This window comes from Hylobates moloch, unplaced genomic scaffold (genome assembly GCF_009828535.3).
Source record: "Hylobates moloch isolate HMO894 unplaced genomic scaffold, HMol_V3 SCAFFOLD_18, whole genome shotgun sequence".
Taxonomy (NCBI): domain Eukaryota; kingdom Metazoa; phylum Chordata; class Mammalia; order Primates; family Hylobatidae; genus Hylobates; species Hylobates moloch.
In genome coordinates, this window is record NW_026652293.1 from 1,384,519 (window position 1) to 1,405,670 (window position 21,152).

At 37.0% G+C, this 21,152-nt stretch overlaps 1 protein-coding gene across 7 annotated transcripts in view; it reads left to right on the forward strand.

Annotated features, from left to right (window-relative positions):
- Positions 1–21,152, forward strand: part of NSL1 (NSL1 component of MIS12 kinetochore complex) — a 51,319-nt gene that overhangs the window by 1,410 nt on the left and 28,757 nt on the right. For all 7 annotated transcript variants that reach the window (XR_004244972.2, XM_032136217.2, XM_032136216.2 and 4 more), the window contains exons 2-4: positions 2,700–2,778; positions 5,845–5,975; positions 7,886–7,940. Coding sequence is in view for 6 of the 7 variants with exons in the window: in XM_032136217.2 (XP_031992108.1) it covers positions 2,700–2,778; positions 5,845–5,975; positions 7,886–7,940 (265 nt within the window). In the remaining variant the exon portion in view is untranslated. The remainder of the gene's footprint in view (positions 1–2,699; positions 2,779–5,844; positions 5,976–7,885; positions 7,941–21,152) is intronic.

The following is a 21,152-nucleotide window of genomic DNA, read 5'->3' on the forward strand; positions in this document are numbered from 1 at the left end:
GGCTTTGCAAAAATATTTAAGAAAGGCTGGGGAAATGCGGTATAAGGGCAAATGTGTGATCTTAGTAAAGTTTTCAACCAACACAATTTTTTAAAACTTATTTTAGTCTTGTAAAGAAAATGTTTTCACTCTAAAACAGGCAAAAGGGGTCGGGCGCGGTGGCTCACGCCTGTAATCCCAGCACTCTGGGAGGCCGAGGCGGGCGGATCACGAGGTCAGGAGATCGAGACCATCCTCCTACGAAAAAGAAAGATGAACCAAAGTTACCGGACTTGGTGGCAGACACTGTATCCCACTGCTCTACAGGACAGACGAGGCCTACTCAGAAAGATTAAGTGGAAGAATGAAGAAACACTTCCTGGGTTGTGACTCTGTATGTAGTTTTGTATATAGTGACTCTTACGTCATTGCCTCATTGCAGGCAAGGCAAGAATAGGGATATAGCTCAGGACATTTTTAGTAGTTTTTTGGGAGAAGACTTTGGTTGTATAATCTTAGAATTTGTCTGATTCTAGGAAATGCTAAGGTATTTAAAACATTTAGGTGTCTTACAGAAAAAGAGGAACTTGGCTTAACCTATTATATTCTATTTAGTGGGATGATAAAGTGAATTATAAGATAAAGTTTCCAGGGCTTAGACTACCACAGGAGTTCACTTGTGTTTTATTTTAAATAAAGCAGAATCTTTATGTTGTATCTCTGTTTAAAACTGCATATTAAGTAGCAGATTTTCTTTAAAAACAGTATTGGTAGCAGTCTGCAATGAATATTACAAAGACAATATGTTCTCAGCAATTCTTGAAAGTAATTCTAGAAAATAATTTTAAAACATAGGCCGAGCGTGATGGCTCACGCCTATAATCCCAGCACTTTGGGAGGCCGAGGCGGGCGGATCACCTGAGGTCAGGAGTTCCAGACCAGCCTGGCCAACATGGTGAAACCCTGTCTATACTAAAAATACAAAAATTAGCCGAGTGTGATGGCGCTTGCCTGTAATCCCAGCTATTCGGGAGACTGAGGCAGGAGAATCGCTTGAACCTGGGAGGTGGAGGTTGCAGTGAGCCAGGATTGCGCCGTTGCACTCCAGCTCGGTTGACAAGAGTGAAACTCCATCTCAAAAAAAACAAAAAACAAACAAAAAAACATAAAATAAGGATTTTACTTTATGAAATCTTTGAAATGTAGAATATGTACTTTAACTCATAATTATCAGTAATTTGGTTTATGTTATTTTTAATTATACAAAGGGTACAAAGTAAATGCTCATAAAAAAATTCAAACAGTAGCATAAAGCAAAATTCTTTGAGTTCCCCTTCCCCATCCCTCTTCCTTCTAGGACATAACGTACTATTTTGGAGAGTACTTGGGGAGAGTAAACTTTCTATACCCCCTTTCTGTGGATTTACCTCTTTCTCTCTGTTTATGTTTGTTTGTCTCCATTAATAATGTCATGCTGATGAATTGTTATTGACCTGCCTTTTTTGAAATCAAACATGTCTGACTATTATTTGTTAGTGTTACGTAGAGATTGTCTTCATTCTTTTTAGGTACTGCGTGGTATGAATATTGTCTATTTAACTCTTCTAATTTTGACTTTAGGTTTTTTTCCACAATTTTAAAAATTTCAAACAGTGCTGAAATGAACATTTCTAGCACGTTTTCTTTATGTTTTTATGAGAGTAGTCTTTTAGGATACATTGCTAGAAGTGAAATTGTTGGGTAATAGGAAATGTGTACTGCCAAATTCCTTTAGTCCATCATTTAAAAAAATTTTGATCAAGTCCAATTTGTCTATTTTTTGTTTGTTTTTGTTTTTTGGTTCTTTATTTTTTAATGTATTATGAACATTTTCAACCTTACAAAAAATTAGTTTAGTACAGTGGACACCCATATATCCACCACCAAACTCAACAGTTGTCAAAATTTTGTTACAGTTGCTTCTCCCTCTGTCTCCCAGGCTGGAGTACAATGGCAATCATAGCTCACTGTAACCTCAAACCTTTGGGCTCAAGTAGCCCTCTAGCCTCAGCCTTTCAAGTAGCCGGGACTACAGGCATGTGCCACTGTGCCTGGCTAATTTTTAAATTTTTTGGTAGAGAAGAGTGTCTCACTGTGTTGCCTAGGCTGGTCTGGAACTGGCCTCAAGCAATCCTCTTGCTTTGGCCTCCCAAAGTGATGGGATTATAGGCGTGAGCCACTGCACCTGGCCTATATTTGCTATTTTAAAGCATATCTTAGATCTTATGTCATTTCATCGCTACATAAGTGTTCATCTCTCAAAAATACAGCCCTTTATAAAATATAAATTAATTTTATTTTTAAGCATGTATATTTGATGTTGTTAACATCAACATTCAGCAGCATATATAGTACTTATACCCCTGAGATTCAACTGAGCCTAAATTTGTTAGATTTTATTTTTTCTTTCATTCTAGGAGTACTTTTTTTTTTGTTTATAAAAATATTCCAAAATTTTGCATCAGATTTTCTCTTGGGTAGCATAATGCCTATGAGACCCAAAATGTAGGTAGAATCAATGATTGAAGTGGAATCTTCATTGAAAAGAATAAATATACTAATTAACTATTCTGCTACTTTATTTCCTCTGTCACAAATCTGGAAGTGTTATTTTGCTAAAACGTTTGAATTTAGTATTTAAAATTATTTTTAGTGACTTGACTACTGTGAATTTATTGCAGACTTTTGAATCAGCTGTGCAAGAGAATATCAGCATTAATGGGCAAGCATGGCAGGAAGCTTCAGATAATTGTTTTATGGGTATGTGACTTTTTCCTTCTATTATTAATTTCTGGGTTATTTTTGTAGCTAATTTTGTTTTGAATGCTGTTTTTTAATCTCCATATTTAGTGTCATTTATTTTCAAGAAGTTCTTTACTAGGGGAATAATAAAGAACTGAGATTATGACTTCAATAGTCTTCTTTGTCAATAATTTATTGGAAAATACTGTAGAGCTATCTCCAGATGAGAAAAGAGGCCCAGGGAATTTCTGTAATTATTTACAAAGCAAGTTGTATTTTTGTAAGTGATCTCTAGAGTGAATAGTGAAGTACCCTTAAAAGTGTGAAGTTATTATTAATTATACAAGTACCATGTAAAGGATGAGGTTACATCTTTGTAGAAGGCGCCTTAAAAAGACAATTTTTTTTTTTTTTTTTTTTGAGATGAAGTCTCACTGTCACCCAAGCTGGAGTGCAATGACACAGTCTCAGCTCACTGCAACCTCTGTCTCCCAGGTTAAAGTGATTTTTGTGCCTCAGCCTCCCGAGTTGCTGGGATTACAGGCATGCACCACCATGCCTGGCTAACTTGTATTTTTGGTAGAGGACGGGGTTTCATCATGTTGCCCTGGCTGGTCTCAAACTCCTAGCCTCAATCTCCTAAAGTGCTGGTATTACAGATGTGAGCCACTGCCCCTGACCTCGTTCTCAACTCTTGGCTCATAGTAGGCACCTATGAAATATGTTAAATTAATGAATAATTCTTTCCTGTTCAATTTTTCTTTTCTTTCTTTCTAGACAGAGTCTCACTCTTACCCAGGCTGGAGTGCAGTGGCACGATCTCAGCTCACTGCAACCTCCACTTCCTAGGTTCAAGCAGTTCTCATGCCTCAGCCTCCCAAGTAGCTGGAATCACAGGTGCTTGCCACCACGCCTGGCTCATTTTTATATTTTCAACAGAGATGGGGTTTTACCATGTTGGCCAGGCTGGTCTCGAACTTTCAACCTCAGGTGATCTGCCTGCCTTGGCCTCCCAAAGTGTTGGGATTACAGGCCTGTGCCTGGCTCCTATTCAAATTTTGTGATACATTTTAACTGTAGCTTTATCACTAGGTGGTGCTAAGAAAGCATGTTCCTCTCTACAAAAAAGATTTACCTGGGAGACTTTTTTTTTTTTTTTTTAACTAATTGTGAAATAGTACATTATTTTCTTCAGGCTAATTATTTAACTTTTTTAATGGATAAATGAAAATTTAGGGAGGGCTGCTTATATAAATAATTATTCAAAGTAAGAAATAACTGTTATTTCTTGCTCTCAAAAGAAGGGTACTTTCACGATGTATACTACTGGGTGATGAGTGCACTAAAATCTCAGACTTCACCACTGTACTATCCATGTAACCAAATACCACTTGTACCCCAAAAGCTATTGAAAATCAATCTGTGTGTCTCTATCTATCTAGGAAAGAAGGAGGGAGGAAAGGAAAGAAAAGAAGGAAAGGAAGGGAGGCAGGAAGGGAGGGAGAATGAATGGGAAGGAAAGGGAAAGAAAGAAGGAAGGAAAGAAAGAGAAAAAGGAAAAAAAGGGTACCCTCAAAAGAACTAATTTAGTGAGATTCAATTAATATTTGTGACATGAATGAAAGACTATACCTGATATACTTGATTATCTTTATCTGATATGTATATACCGACACCTATCAGCAATTTCTCAAAATGTTTCAAAAATTATGTTTCAGATGTTAGATTTCTTCCTAATAAAGCTTCTGATCAATAAAATAAATAGGTCCATTTCTAGCATAGACTTTGACACAACAGAGCAATATGAGGACCATTTAAGCTAAGAACTTAGCTCTTTAGTATTTGTAACTACTTAGTATTTTTACTCTTTAAAATGATTTTCAAAATAAAGTTAGATGGATCACCTACATTCCTTTCATCTAGGGTGCTTCATTTCTGGGCCCCATCTCAGACTTACTGAATCAAAATTCCATACTCCTGAAAACCAAACACCACATGTTCTCACTCATAGGTGGAAATTGAACAATGGGAACACTTGGACACAGGTTGGGGAACATCACACACTGGAACCTGTTGTGGAGTCGGGGGAGCGGGGAGGGATAGCATTAGGAGATATACCTAATGTAAATGACAAGTTAATGGGTGCAGCACACCGACATGGCACATGTACACATATGTAACAAACCTGCACATTGTGCACATGTACCCTAGAACTTAAAGTATTAAAAAAAAAAAAATCTGTGCTCCTAACATACTCGTTAGGTGATTCTTTTAACGTTTGAGAATCACTGTTTTAAAACATGAAAAAGCATGTGATAAAGTAGAGTTAGCTAAATGAAAGAAACTCTAAACTCACTGTATCTTTCAGTTTTTCCTACCATCAATCCAGTTGAGTCCTATTTCAGATCTAGTTACTCCACTCACTGGTACTGTCATAGCTTTGGGTCAGTTCATAATAAGTCAAAACTTCTTAGCATCCCTGATATTAAATACCCTTTACAGCCTGGTTCTTATGTATTTTATCATCCATTTTTCCTTTATTCTGTAGCCATTTAGAACTTTTCTCAGGTCTCCACAGACTAGGATCTTGCAAATACTGTTTCCACTGCCTAAAATGCTTCTCCCTATTCCTTTTTTCCGCTACCACTTTTTATCCATTGGACTTACACTTCTATTTCAAGCTCAAATGTTGCTTCTTTAAAGTCTTACATTTCCCAGTCAGTTTTCCATTGTTCTGTGTCCTGATGGCATTTTGTTCATACCTCTATTGCATTTATCAGGTTGCCTTGCAATTGTCTGTTTCTTTCAGCAAACTGAACTCTTAGAGAGTAGGTAGGAATCATGTTGTGCTCATCTTTGTATTTCTCTTGTTTAGGCCTAGCTTCTTATAGATGCTCAATAATTGATTGTTTGATGCATAAATAAATTAATCACCAAAGTGGGGACATTCATTAACTTGCCATATTTGTTTTCCTTCATTATTTTGTGTTTTCTAAATTTAGTTTATAGCACATTTCCATACAGAATGTAAACAGTGAGTTTTAGGGAACTTTTTATATATACATTTTTTTTTTTCTCAAATAGATTCTGACATCAAAGTACTTGAAGATCAGTTTGATGAAATCATAGTAGATATAGCCACAAAACGTAAGCAGTATCCCAGAAAGATCCTGGAATGTGTCATCAAAACCATAAAAGCAAAACAAGAAATTCTGGTAAGATGATTTGCCTTTAAAATGTTATTGTATATTTTACCACAATAAAAACATTAAAATATAAGGCTCAACGTGGAGATAAGTGACATTTTGTTGTCTTTTTCTTTCCTGCCTCAATTAGTATTGTTTGTCTCTTGTAAGACTTTACTCTTCTAAGTTGTACTATGACATAGTATAGTCATACTATACTGTGTTTTGAACACACTGGTTCAAAAATGAAAAAAATGAAAGTGATAATGAGTGGTTAAAATTGAAATTGGCGATGGAAAACTGGCAATGACTTTATGATTCTGAGACCAGGATGGAAAAAGAAGCTTTTCTTTTAACACTTTTCTTTCTGTTTGTTGTTTGTTTTTGGCATGTATTTGTATGTTTGTATATTTCGGAAGGCCCTTTAGTTAAATTGATGATGAAGATTGTTTTACTACCTGTTCATAACACTGAAATTTGCTTTATGAATTAGGCATAATTTGTTTTGCTGCAAAAGTCATGACCATCTGGGTGACAAGACCAGGAATTCAGCTCCTTCAGCATGAGCTTTTTAGACAAGCAGAGCCATAGACTTCCTTCTTATAATTACTGTAGATATCAGTGACCAACCATATCACACCCTCATCTTTTCAGATTTATTAGGACTAGAATAAATAAAAAATAGGAAATCCGCAAGAAAATTGGACCCAAATCTTCCCTTGGTGGGGAGGGGAGGTTTGCTGGGAATAGCATTGTCCCTCCAGTGAGGTACATACTGTGTTTAGATTATGCTATACTATTGCCTTTAGTTTTTGAAATTAGTACATAAGTGTTCACATATAAATCTTCTAGTTGCCTCGGTTTCAGGATTGTTTCAGATCATTATATGCCCGGCTTAATATTGTATCTAAAACATTTTAGTTATTCTGTGAAAAACAGTATTCATGAGAAGAATTTTTAATAGCAGTTCTCAAATACCCCACTCCATCACTTCCCCCACCCCTCCCACTTGAAATTTTTTTTCAGGATAAACATTCAAAGTGTATTTTTCAGTGTTTTCCTTGTTACTGCCCCACTACCCCCAAACCCCCAAAACTAGTAATCAATATTGCAGAAAAGAAAGATGGTTGGCCTAGGTGAGGTACTGCTGCGGTAGTTTAAAAAGTAATGCAAAATGGATGAGGTGAGGATACCAAAGACCTTTTTAAAATTTTTTCCTGCCCTGCCATGCCCTGCCCTGCCATGCCCTGCCCTGCGTCTTTCCTCCCTTCTTCCCTCCTTGTTGCCTAGACTGGTCTCAGACTCCTGAGCTCAAGACATTCTCCTGCCTGGGCCTCCACAGCAGGCTGAAGACCTTTTTTTTCTTGTTTTCTTTCTTTTAACCTTTTTGGCTTCTGCTGGCTTTGGGCAAGAATAAGGAAGAGCAATTTCCTCTTTCTTTTTGCCTGAATTGTAGATTCCATGCCAGTAATTCTGCTACTATAATTTCAGTGTGTCACAGGATATATAGGCTTAGTGTGGTGGTGATGTAGCCTCGCCACCTTTTAGAACTGAGTTTTCATGGAAATATGCATTTTGAGTTCTAAACACTTGTCCTGAATGAATTTTGAAACATAGTCCATTCATAATTGGAGACTACTCTGTACTTTAAATATAAAATTCAGTTTCTGTGCTTTTAATTTGCTTGATTGCTTTTTCTGATATTTTTTTATGGTGCCACTTCTTAGTATATGCAGTAGGTGGCAGTACTGTAAAAGACATAATTCAGACTTAGTTTGGTTTTACCTTCTCTCCTCCTCTTCCCTACAGACAGTAGGATTTAATTTTTTTTCCTCAAAAGAATGGTACTGACTCTATAGTATATCTCCCATATTAGCTGAAAGAGATGTTTATATGAAGCATTAAGTGATTAAATCTGTTTTAATTTATGTTATGTTTAGAAGCAGTACCACCCTGTTGTACATCCACTGGACCTAAAATATGACCCTGATCCAGGTGAGTCAGTATCCATTTGTGGTAAAAATGAAGCATCTGCTTATAATTTTTATGGGTTTCTGATATTCTTCTAAAAGGGTCAGCATCAAGGATATTCTCCCTTTGATGCTTTAACTTCCTACCAGTCATTCATGTTTAGCATTTCACCTAGAATTAAGAGGACTAGCTTTACACCCATTGACTCAGAATTCCAGGGGTGTCACCCCGGAATCTGAGCTTTTATAAAGTTCTCGCCTGACCCAGACTATTATAACACATACCCATCTCCAACTTCTAATACCCTCCTATTTCTGTCATTGCGCTATCTATTCTTTGCATTACAGCCAAAGCTATACTATTAAAGCATTCTCTCATAGTGTCACACCCGGTGCAGTAACCATCATTGGTTTCTCATTATTTCTAAAATCAAATAAAAATATATTGAATTTAAGAAGAAATAAGTATACTCATTATGCCTTTGAACTCAGTTTTGTTTCCATTTAGATGTATCCCATACAACAGGGAGAAATAAACTTGACACAAATTTATGTAAATCCAGCAGCAGAACTAGCATTGCTAAAAATGTAGATTATGTATATTTTCAAATGATGGTATTCTCACATTTAAAAATTTATAACAGTTTTTCTAAGAGTCCTTTTGGAATTTCCCTTTCGCACTTAAAATGACATTTCTGAACTGTTAGGATAAAACAGTTAAATCCCCAATTTGTTTATATGGGATATTTATACTTAAAGCTTTGAGTACTTTGTTGAATTCTGAACTACTCTTTAATATGTTCCTCCACCTTTCCCAAATATCCTAAGCTAATGGGATAAACTGAGAGTGGGGGGAAGTATAAGCATAAAGCTACTTTGAAGTTGACTAAAATCACATCACTTACTGTGTTTGACATTAAAAATTGACCTAGGACCTAACACTCATCAGTTTTCATGGTTCACTAAAAAGGGGTAGTTGCCAATATGCAGTGGTTGACATACTTGTTTTGGTTTTGAATAACATAAAAACAGTAATTGAAACTTGTGGTATTATGATATACTCCTCAAGTATTACTTTTTAGATACAGTTAATTTCCCTCTAAAGAAACTTGGTTACCTTTTTATTGTAGGGAAAACACACTTAGTTAAATGATCCTTTGAAATGTGATTTTACTTTCACTGTTGTGATTATGTAGTATTAGTGGAAGAATCTTCTGTATCATATGATTCAGATTTCAAAAGTAAGCAAAAGAATCAGAATCTATCTTTTGGATAAATTTTGAGTTTTTTCATTATGCATTTTCATAATGTTAACAAGCTTAGAATAGCATCAGTTCCTTAAGGAGAGCAAAATTAGCTTACAGTTATTAACTTTATATCTTTGGCCAAGTCACCTGACTTCTTCAAGCATCAGTTTCATTATTAGCAAAATGACGAATTCTAGATTTGCCGCCTGATGCTTTAGGCGTGAATTCCAGCTCTGCACTAAATATTACAGAATGTCCTGCCTACTTATCAAGGTGGTAGTATAACCAAGCCACATAAGGGGCTGTATAAACTATATAACCAAAACAATACATGACTAGTAGTTTATAAGGATATATTGTGTAATAATAACCCTATTATAAATTGCATCCCATTTATAATAGTATACATTATAGTATTGTATACCTTATAATGTACTGAACTGGTAGAATCATATGAAACTGATTAAAATGGCTTAGTAAGAAAGTGGAAAGCATAAATTTCTATGGGTCTTAAAAGTCTGAATCAGCAGCATAGGAAAACTTTTGTGGGAACCTCTTGAAAGTTTTTTTTCCTTTATTGTAATATGAAGTGATATAAAATTTCTTTGAAAACTGACACTTTTAAAGAGGGTTGTCTGTTTTTCAAAAATATTTAGGCAGTGTGTATAATGTTGATTCAACTTAGTTACATTATGAACTTTGGGGGATACAAAGATAAAGCAGACATTCTCCCCATAAAGAGCTTATGTCTGAGTAGGAGAAATAAAAGATGAACATAAAACAGGATTCTTTCATGCCTCCTAACTGGTTCCTTTGCCAGCTTTCCCTGTTTGAGTAAGTGGCATCTATACCTACATGTTGCTTTAGCTGAAGTTAACCCTGATTCCTTCTTCTGTCAAGCTCCTCATACCCAGTCCATCAATAAGTCCCATAAATTGTTCTTAATATAATCTCACATTCGTTGACTTCTCTTCGTCTTGCGATTGTCATCTCTATTCTAGGTTACCATCACTCTAGCCAAGATTTCTACAAATGCTCTCTTAGAAGGTCTTCTTGTTTCTCTCTTGCTCTCTTCCATTTCATTCTGCATACATAGGGCAGAGTGATTATTTTATTCCTTGAAATATTTCACGTTTGAAAGAAATATAGAAAATAAAGAATGCAACATAATGAACATCTCTATTCCCACCACCCATATTTAAGTGTTAATCACATTTTATCATACTTGTTTCAGACCTTTTTAGGAACTAAAATGTTCAGATATAGTTGAAACTTTCTTTGTGTCTTCCACTATTCCATTCCACTCCCTCTTACCTCAGAAGTATAACCAGGATCCTCAAGCTGTGTAAATCCTTGCTATTCATGTTTTTATACTTAATTTATAGATACATATCCATAAACAATGTATGGGATTTAAGTTTTTATATAAATTGTATCATACTGATCATATCATTTTGTAACTTTTTTCTCCATCAACGTTGCGTACACACAGAGCTCTCTATTCATTTAGCTATTGTATGTAGTATTCTAGTTTATGAATATACCACTATCCATTCCTCTACAGGGGGACTAACTTAGATTGTTCCTTTTTTTCTTAACGTCTTGTTCTAGGTTCCTTTTTTTTTTTTTTTTTTGAGGCAGGCTGAAGCCACCCAGGCTGAAGTGCAGTGGTATGATCATGGCTCATTGCCACCTCTATCTCAGGCTCAAGTGATCTTCTAGCCTCAACCTCCTGAGTAGCTGGGACTTCAGGCATGTGTCACCATGCCTGGCTAGTTAAAAAAATTTTTTTCGTAGCGATGGGGTCCCACTATGTTACCCAGGCTGGTCTGGATCTCCTGGGCTCAAGTGCTTCTCCTGCCTTGGCCTCCCAAAGTGCTAGGATTACAGGCATGAGCTACTGTACCAGCCTAGGTTTTTTGTTTTTTTGGTTTTTTTAATTAGTCTTTTCAGAGAGTCAGCTTTTAGTTTTGTTGCCTTCTCTAATTTTTTGTTTGTTTGTTTTCTGATTCCTTGATTTCTAAACTTTATTATGATCCTCCTGGTTTTGTGAGGTTCCCGTTACTTTTAGCTTCTTGAATTGAGCACTTAATTCTTTTTTTTGTCTTATTTTTTAATAAATTCATTTAAGGCTACACATTTATCTCTAAGTCCTGATTTAGCTACATACCACAAGCATTGACATGTAGAACTTTCATAGTTCAGCTCTATTTTTTAATTTCCAAATACTATATAGAAGTTTTTGTTGTTGTTGGTTTTTTTGTTGCTGTTTTGTTTTGTTTTACTATTTTCCTTTTATTGCCTTCCATTGTGTTGAGTGAATTTTCTTTTTCCTCTTATTTTTCTCTTTCTCAGTTTGGAAACTATATACTGTGTTTCTGTTCCATTTGTGTTTCCTATAAATTTTATTTAATTTTAATTTTAATTTATTGAGACAGAGTCTCGCTCTGTCACCCAGGCTGTAGTACAGTAGTGCAATTACAGCCTCACTGCAGTCTTGACCTCCCAGGCTCAAGCAATCCTCCCACTTCAGCCTCTCAAGTAGCTGGGACTATAGGTGCAAGCCACCATGCCCAGCTAATTTATTTTATTTATTATTATTATTTTTTATTATTTTTTTTGAGACTGAGCTTCTCTCTTGTTGCCCAGGCTGGAGTGCAATGGCGCGATCTCAGCTCACTGCACCCTCCACCTCCTGGGTTCAAGCGATTCTCCTGCCTCAGCCTCTCAAGTAGCTGGGATTATAGCCATGTGCCACCACACCCAGCTAATTTTATGTTTTAAGTAGATACAGGGTTTCACCATGTTGGTCAGGCTGGTCTTGAACTCCTGACCTCAGATGATCTACCCGCCTCGGCCTCCCAAAGTGCTGGGATTACAGACGTGAGCCACCACACCTGGCCCCCAGCTAATTTTTAATTTTTTTGTAGATATGGGGCCTCACTATGTTGCCCAGGCTGGTCTCAAACTCTTGGATTCAAGTGATCCTCCTGCCTTGGCTTCCTGAAGTACTGGGATTATAGGCATGAGCTATCATGCCCGGCCTAAAATTTTAACACACTATAATTCTAAAATTACCTAACGAAGTTTGGTATTTTAAGTATCCCCATAAGCAAGACAAGGACCTCAGCACACTTTACACACTGACTAAGCATATCCCTTCCTCAGTTTTCCTTATTGTTTAAAAACACAATTTACGGGCCGGGCGCAGTGGCTCACGCCTGTAATCCCAGCACTTTGGGAGGCCGAGGCGGGCGGATCACGAGGTCAGGAGGTCGAGACCATGGTGAAACCCTGTCTCTACTAAAAATACAAAAAATTAGCCGGGCGCAGTGGCGGGCGCCTGTAGTCCCAGCTACTCAGGAGGCTGAGGCAGGAGAATGATGTGAACCCGGGAAGCGGAGCTGTCAGTGAGCTGAGATCGCGCCACTGCACTCCAGCCTAGAAGACAGAGCAAGACTCCATCTCAAAAAAAAAAAAAAACACAGTTTACGGTTACTACTTTTTTTGTACTCAATGATTAATTACATTTATGAATCAAAATTCCCAAATTTTGTAAGTATTGTTTCTTGAATTTTATACCTTTTTTTCTGGGTTCACTTTTATTTTTGCTGAAGTGCCTCTTTAGATACTTTAAAAGTCTGTGAGTGGTAAACTCCCTTAGTTTTTCTTTCATCCTCGGTCTTGAATTTTTTTTTTTTTTTTCTGGTAGAGATGGGATCTTGCAATATTGCCTAGGCTGGTCTCTAACTCCTGGCCTCAAGTGATCCTCCTGCCTTGGCCTCCCAAAGTGCTGAGATTGCAGGCTTTTGAAATTTGTTTTATTTACTTTCATTCATTATATTGAATCTATTACATCATTATCTTTGACACTGTTTTTATAAATGGCTTTATCAAGATATAATTCATGTACCATACAGTTCACCCATTTAAGGTGTACAACCCAGTGGCTTTATTCACAGAGTTATGCAACATCATGATAATCAATTTTAAAAATGGTTTAGTATTCTGAAAAGAAACCCAACACTCCTTAGCCATTATTTCTAGTCTCTCATCTCACTTCCCTGGTCCTAGGCAGCCACTAATATACTTTCTAGCTCTATAGACTTGACTATTCTGGACATTTCATATAAATTGAATCATGTGGTATGTGGTCCCTTGTGATCAGCTTCTTTCAATTAGCATAATGTTTTCAAAGTTCATTTATGTTGTAGTATGTATCAGTACTTCATTTCTTTTTATTGCAAAATAATATTCCATTGTATGGACATTTACTATATATTTTATATATTTATATATTCATGAGTATACAGACTTTTTAAAAAACTTCTTGTCACTTGTTAACTAACACACACTAGAGTATACAGACATTTTACTCAATGACATTTTACTCATTTTGGCTACTACGAATGATGCTGCAGTGAACATTCATGTACAAGTTACTGTACGGATATGTTTCCAGTTCTCCGGAGTACGTATACCCACAAATGGAACTGCTGGGTCGTGTGGCACCTCTTTATGTAGCTTTTGAGGAACTGCCAGACTGTTTTCTAAAGTGCCTGCACCATTTACATTCCTGCCTCAGTGTGTAAGGGTTCCAGTTCTCTATGCCCTCACCAACTCTTGTTGTTGTCTGCTCTTTTATCAACCTAGTAGGTATAAAGTGGTATCTTATTGCGATTTTGAATTGAATTTCTGTAATGGCTAGCAATGTTGAGCATTGTTTCATGTGCTTATTGGCCATCTGTATATCTTCGGAGAAATATCTATTCAGATCCTTTGACTGTTTTTTGAGGGAGGTATTTGTCTTTTTATTGTTGAGTTATACTGGTTCTTTATGTATTCTGGACACTAGTCCCTTATCAGATATATGATTTGCAGATACTTATCTCACTTTCCTTAAATTTTTTTTAAATTGGTACATAATATTTGTACATATTTATGGGGTACATGTGATATTTTGATACATACATACAATGTGTAATGATCAAATCAGGTATTTAGGATATCCATTACCTTAAATATTTATTGTTTCTTTGTGCTGGGAACATTTCAGATCTTCTCTTCTAGCTATTTTGAAATATACGATATATTATTTTTAATCATTGTCACCTTACTGTGCTATCAAGCACTGGGTCTTATTCTTCTATCTAACTGTATACCTCTACCCAAATAATTTTTCTTAAACCCCTGCCTCACCCCCAACTAACTTCTCTGCATCCCCTCCATACCGCCTTCCCCGCCCCGCACATACGCTTCCCAGCCTCTGGTAACTATCATTCTACTGTCTACCTCCATGAGATCAATTTTTTCAGTTCTCACATGTGAGTGAGAACATGGGATTTTTTTTGTTGTTGTCTTTCTGTCTCTGGCTTATTTCACTTAACCTAATGCCAGTTCCATCCTTGGTGCTGCAAATGACAGGATTTTCTTTTTTATGATGGAATAGTATTCCATTGTGTATATACACCACTTTTCTTTCTTCATTCATCTGTTGATAGATACTTAGGTTGATTCCGTATCTAGGCTATTGTGAATAGTGCTGTAATAAAAACGGAGATGTGGATATTGCCTAGATATACTGATTTTGTTTCCTTTGGATGAATACCCAGTGGCGGGAATGGTGGAGCATATGGTAATTCCATTTTTAGTTTTTTTGAGGAACCTCCATATTGTTTTCCATTGTAGCTATACTAATTTACATTCTAACCAACAGTGTCTGAAAGTTCCCTTTTCTTCACATCCTCACCAGCATTTGTTATTTTTTATCTTTTTGATAGTAGTCATATCTTAACTGGGGTAAGTTGATAACTCATTGTGGTTTTGATTTGCATTTCCCTGATACTTAGTTATGTTGAGCATCTTTTCACATATCTTTTGGCCATTTGCATGTCTTCTTTTGAGAAATGTCTATTCAGATCCTTTACCTTCTTTTTAACAGGATTTTTTTTTTTTTGCTGTTGAGTTATTTAAGCTTCTTGTATATATTGGATACTAGTCCCTCATCGGATGAATAGTTTGCATATATTTTCTCCCATTCAACAGGTATCTCATTACTCTGTTGATTGTTTCCTTTGCTGTGCAGAAGTTTTTCGCTTGATGTAATCCCATTTGTCTGTTTTTGTTCCCTGTGCTTTTGAGGTCCTAGCCATAAAATCTTCGCCTGGATGTCCTAGAGTGTTTTTCCTATGTTTCCCTACAGTAGTTTTATAGTTTTGGGTATTATGTTTAAGTCATTAATCCATCTTGAGCTGATTTTTCTATGATGAATGATAGGAGTCTAGTTTTATTCTTGTGCATATGGATATCCAATTTTCCCAGCACCATCTATTGAAGAGGGTGTCCTTTCCCCATTGTGTGTTCTTGGTGCTTTTGTTGAAAATCAGTGGCTATAAATACCTAGATTTCCATGCCTCTATTCTGTTACATTGGTCCATGTCTTTTTAAATACCAATATCATGTTATTTTGGTTACTGTAGCTTCGTAGTATATTTTGAAGTGAGGTAGTATGATGCCTCCAGCTTTATTATTTTGGTTCAGTATTGCTTTGGCTATTCAGACTCTTTTGTGGTTTTGTACTAATTTTAGGATTTCTTTCTTTCTTTCTTTTTTTGAGACAAGGTCTCACTCTGTCACTCAGGCTTGAGTGCAGTGGTGCAGTCTCGGCTCGCTGCAACCTTGGCCTCCCGGGTTCAAGTGATTCTTGTGCCTCAGCCTCCCGAGTAGCTGGGATTACAGGTGCACACCACCACACCCAGCTAATATTTATTTATTTATTTATTTTTGTTTTTTGGTAGAAACAAGAGTTTCACCAGGTAGGCTGGTCTTGAACTCCTGACCTCAAGTGATCCACCCGCCTTGGCCTCCCAAAGTGCTAGGGTTACAGATGTGAGCCACTGTGCCTGGCCTAGGATTGCTTTCTCTATTTCTGTGAGGAATGTTATTGGTATTTTGGTAGGAATTACATTGTATTTGTAGATTGCTTTGGGTAGTATGGTTATTCTATAATGTTAATTCTTCTGATTTGTGCACAAGGGATGTCTTTCTATCTGTATCCTGTACTAGTCTGTTTTCATGCTGCTGACAAAGGCATACCTGACATTGGGTAATTTATGAAGTAAAAGAGGTTTAATGGATTCACAGTTCCACATGCCTGAGGAGGCCTCACAGTCATAGCAGAAGAAAAAAGGCACTTCTTAAATGGCGGTGGCAAGAGAGAATCAGAGAGCCAAGTGAAAGGGGTTTTCCCTTATAAAACCAATGGATCTCATGAGACTTTATTCACTGTTACAAGAGCAGTTGGGAGGAAACCGCTCGCATGATTCAATTATCTCCCACCGGGTCCCTCCTGTAACATGTGGGAATTATGGGAGCTACAATTCAAGATGAGATTTGGGTGGGGACACAGCCAAACTATATCATATTCTCTTCAGTTGCTTTTAATAGTGTACTGTAGTTTTCCTTATAGAGGTCGTTTGCTTCCTTGGTTAAATTTATTTCCAGATATTTTATTATTTTTTAATAGCTATTATAAATGGGATTGACTTCTTGATTTCTTCTTGAGCTAGTTCATTATTGGTGTATAGAAACGCTACTGATTTTTGTGTTTGTTTTGTATCCTGCAACTTTACTGAATTTGTCTGTTAGTTCTAAGGTGTTTTTTTTTTTTTTTTTTTTGGTGGAGTCTTTAGGTTTTTCTATATATAAGAACATGTCATCTGCAAAGATGGACAGTTTGACTTCCTCATTTCCAGTTTGGAAGCCTTCTGTTTCTCTTGCCTGATTGCTCTGGCTAGGACTTCCAGTGCTATGTTGAATAGGAGTGGTGAAAGTGGGCATCTTTGTCTTGTTCCAATTCTTGAAAGGCTTTTAGCTTTTCCTCATTCATTATGTTAGCTGCAGGTTTGTCATATATGGCTTTTATTATGTTGAGGTACATTCTTTTGTTGAGAGGTTTTTTGTTTTTTGTTTTTTGAGATGGAGTTTTGCACTTGTTGCCCAGGCTGGAGTCCAATGGTACAATCTCAGCTCACCGCAACCTCCGCCTCCCAGATTCAAGTGATTCTCCTGCCTCAGCCTCCTGAGTAGCTGGGATTACAGTCATGCGCCACCACGCCCAGCTAATTTTTGTATTTTAGTACAGATGGGGTTTCACCGTGTTGGCCAGACTGGTCTCAAACTCCCGACCTCAGGTGATCCGCCCACCTCGGCCTCCCAAAGTGCTGGGATTACAGGCGTGAGCTGCTGCGCCTGGCCTGTTGAGAGTTTTTTTTTATCATGACAGAACGTTGAATTTTATCAAATGCTTTTTCTGCATCTATTGAGACGATAGTATGATATTTGTGCTTCATTCTGTTGATGTGATGTATCACACTTACTGGTTTGCACATGTTGAGCCATTCTCGTATCTCTGAGATAAATCCCACTTGATCAGGGTGTATTATGATCTAGTGGGACTTTTGATGTGTTCAGTTCGGTTTGCTAGTATTTTGTTAAGGATTTTTGTGTCTGTTCATCAGGGATATTGGCCTGTAGTTTTCTTTTTTTGTAGTGTCCTTGTCTGGTTTTAGTATTAGGGTAATGCTGTTCTCACAGAATGAGTTAGGAACAATTCTTCCCTCTTGAGGTTTTTGGAATAGTTTGAAAAGAATTGATGTTAGTTCTTCTTTATAAGTTTGGTAGAATTTAGCAGGAAAGCCATCTGGTCTGTGGCTTTTCTCTTTTGGGAGCCTTTTTATTACTGATTCAATCTTGTTATGTGTTATTGGTCTATTCAGATTTTCTGTTTTTTTTTTTTTTTCCTGGTTCAATCAACATAGGTTGTATATGTCCAGGAATTTATTCATTTCCTTTAGGTTTTTCAGTTTGTTAGTATATAGTTGTTCTGTTTTAATAGTCTCTGATGACCATTTGTATTTCTGTGGTATCAGTTATAATGCCTCCTTTTTTTGTTTCCAATTTTGGTTAGTCTAGCTAGCCATTTATCAATTTCATTAATCTTTTCTGTTGACAGTGGGCTGTTGAAGTCCTCAACTACTATAGTGTTGGTATCTCTCTCTTTAGATTGATAATATTTGCTTTAACCTGGATGCTGTAGTGTTGGGCACATATATATTTAGAATTATTATATCCTCTTTCTGAATTGATCCCTTTATCATTATGTAATGGCCTTCTTTGTCTTTTTTTACTGTTCTTGACTTAAAATCTCTTTGATCTGATATAAGTATAGCTACTCCTGCTCACTTTTGGTTTCCATTTGTGTGGAATATCTTCTTCCATTCTTTCACTTTTAGTCTGTATGTGTTTTTACAAGTGAAGTGAGGTTCTTGTAGGCAGCATATAGTTGGGCCATGCTTTTTTTATCCATTAAGCTATTATTTGTCTTTTAAGTGGATAATCTATTTACATTCAAGGTTATTATTATTGATATGTGAGGGCTTATTCCTGTCATTTTGTTAGTTGAGTTCTGGTTGTTTTATATATCCTTTGTTCCTTTCTCTCATTGTTTATCATTGTGGTTTAGTGGTTTTCTATAGTGGTAACATTTGAGTTTTTTCTCTCTCTCTCATTTGTATGTCTGTTCTACCAGTGAGTTTTATACTTTTATGTGTTTTCACATGATGGCAGATACTGTCTTTTTGCTTCCAGATGTAGAACTTCCTTAAGCATTTTTTGGAGGGTTGGTCTAGTGGTAATGAATTCCTTCAGTTTTTACTTGTCTGAGAAAGACTTTATTTCTCCTTCATTTTTGAAGGATAGCTTTTCTGGGAATAATATTCTTGGCTGACAGGTTTTTTTCTTTCAGCACTTTAAATATATCATTGCATTCTCTCCTGGTCTGTAATGATCCTGCTGAGAGATACACTGTTAGTCTGAAGGAAGCTTCCCTTCTATGTAACTTTAGGCCTTTCTCCTGTTTTTAGAATTTTATCTCTTTCTTTGCCCTTTGATAGTTTGAGTATAATGTGCCTTGGTGAAGACCTTTTGGGATTCAATCTATTTGCAGAATTTTGAGCTTCCTGTATCTGTATATCTCTTGCAAGATTTGAGAAGTTTTCACCTACTATTTTGTTAAATAGATTTTCTTTTCCTTTACCCATCCCTTCTCCGTCTACAACACCCAAAATTCAAATATTTGGCCAGTTTATGCTGTCCCAAAGTCAGTTAGGCTTTCTTCATTATTATTATTTTTTTATTCCTCCTCCATTTTATTGTCATTGTTTGTTTGTTTTGAGACAGGGTCTCACTCTGTCACCCAGGCTGGAGTGCAGTGTAGTGATCATAGCTCACTGCAGCCTCCAGCTCCTGGGAGGCTCAAGGGATCCTCCTGCCTTAGTCTCTTGAGTAGCTGAAGTTCTGAAATTCTTTATTCTGCTAGATCTAGTCTGTATATTTTTTAAATTTTATTTCAATAGTTTTTGGGTCACAGGTGGTTTTTGGTTACATGGATAAGTTATTTAGTGGTGATTTCTGAGGTTGTAGTGCACTCCTCACCCAAGTAGTGTACACTGTACCCAAAATGTAGTCTTTTATTCCCTCAGCCCCACAACCTTACCCCAAAGAGTCCCTAAAGTCTATTATATCATTCTTATGCCTTTGCATCCTCATAGCTTAGCTCCCACTTATAAATGAGAACATACAATGCTTGGTTTTCTGTTCCTAGGTTACTTCACTTAGAATGATGGACTACAACTCCATTCAGGTTGCTGCGAATGCTATTATTTTGTTCTTTTTTATGACTGAGTAGGATTCACATTTTCTTTATCCACTAGTTGATTGATGGGCATTTGGGCTGGTTCCATATTTTTGCAGTTGCAAATTGTGGTGTTATAAACATGTGTGTGCATGTCTCTTTTTCATATAATGATTTATTTTCCTTTGGGTAGATAGCTAGTAGTGGGATTGCTGGATCGAATGGTAGTCCTGCTTTTAGTTTTTTGTGTTTTTTTCTTTTTTGAGACGGTCCAGGCCCAGGCTTAGAGGCATTATCTGCTTCCCATCATTTCTGGTTTAGCTTTAAGTAAGCTTTGCTTCCTGGCAGTGGTTAGGAGCAGTTTGGTCTTTTGAGTTGTTGTTGTTGTTGTTTTTTTTTTTTTTTGAGACAATATTTCACTCTGTTGCCCAGGCTGGAATGTAATGGTTGCTCACTGCAACCTCTACCTCCTGGGTTCAAGTGATTCTCCTGCCTCATCCTCCCGAGTAGCTGGAATTACAGGTGCCCACCACCACGCCGGGATAGATTTTGTATTTTTAATAGAGATGGGGTTTCACCATGTTGGCCAGGCTAGTCTCAACTCCTGACCTCACGTGATCCACCCATCTCAGCCTCCTTAAGTGCTGGGATTACAGGTGTGAGCCACCACGCCGGGCTGGTTAGTGGCAGTTTTTTTCAGCCTCCTTTTCAGGGTGGGTAAACTCTGTCTCAGCCCTCGGTTTCAAACAGTAAAGCTGTCTCTTTGTTTCCTGTTCCTCTGGAGCACTTTGAACACCTTTTATCTTGCAGGAGGCCAATTCCTGGCTACTTCTGCCTACCAGTAGGCCTGCAGCTTTAGCCTGACTTGCAGCTTTTTCTCTTCTCCTTTTTTCTGGTTCATTGAAATGTTTATTTTGTCTATGCTTTAGGATATGTCATTTTAATTTTCTATATTCACTGATGCTTTTGGACAAAGGTAGGGAGTTTTATGAACTACTGAAATCAACTTGACTAAGAAGCCTAGGATACTTTTAAAAATGCAAATCAGTTTTCAGTCCTCTGCTTAAAATCCTAAACTCTAGACTTTTAGCATTCCCTTAGGTGATCTGGCCCCTACCTACCTCTCCAGGTTTGTTTCAAGCACTTTCCTGTTTGCTGCCAGTCTTTCAGTTCTTTGAAAGTGCCTCACTGTCACACATGCATGCCCCCTTGCCCAAGTTTGACATCTTCCCAGTTTTCTTTTCTCATTTAAATGTTACCTCCTCAGAGAGATCTTACCTAACCACCCTCATTAAAA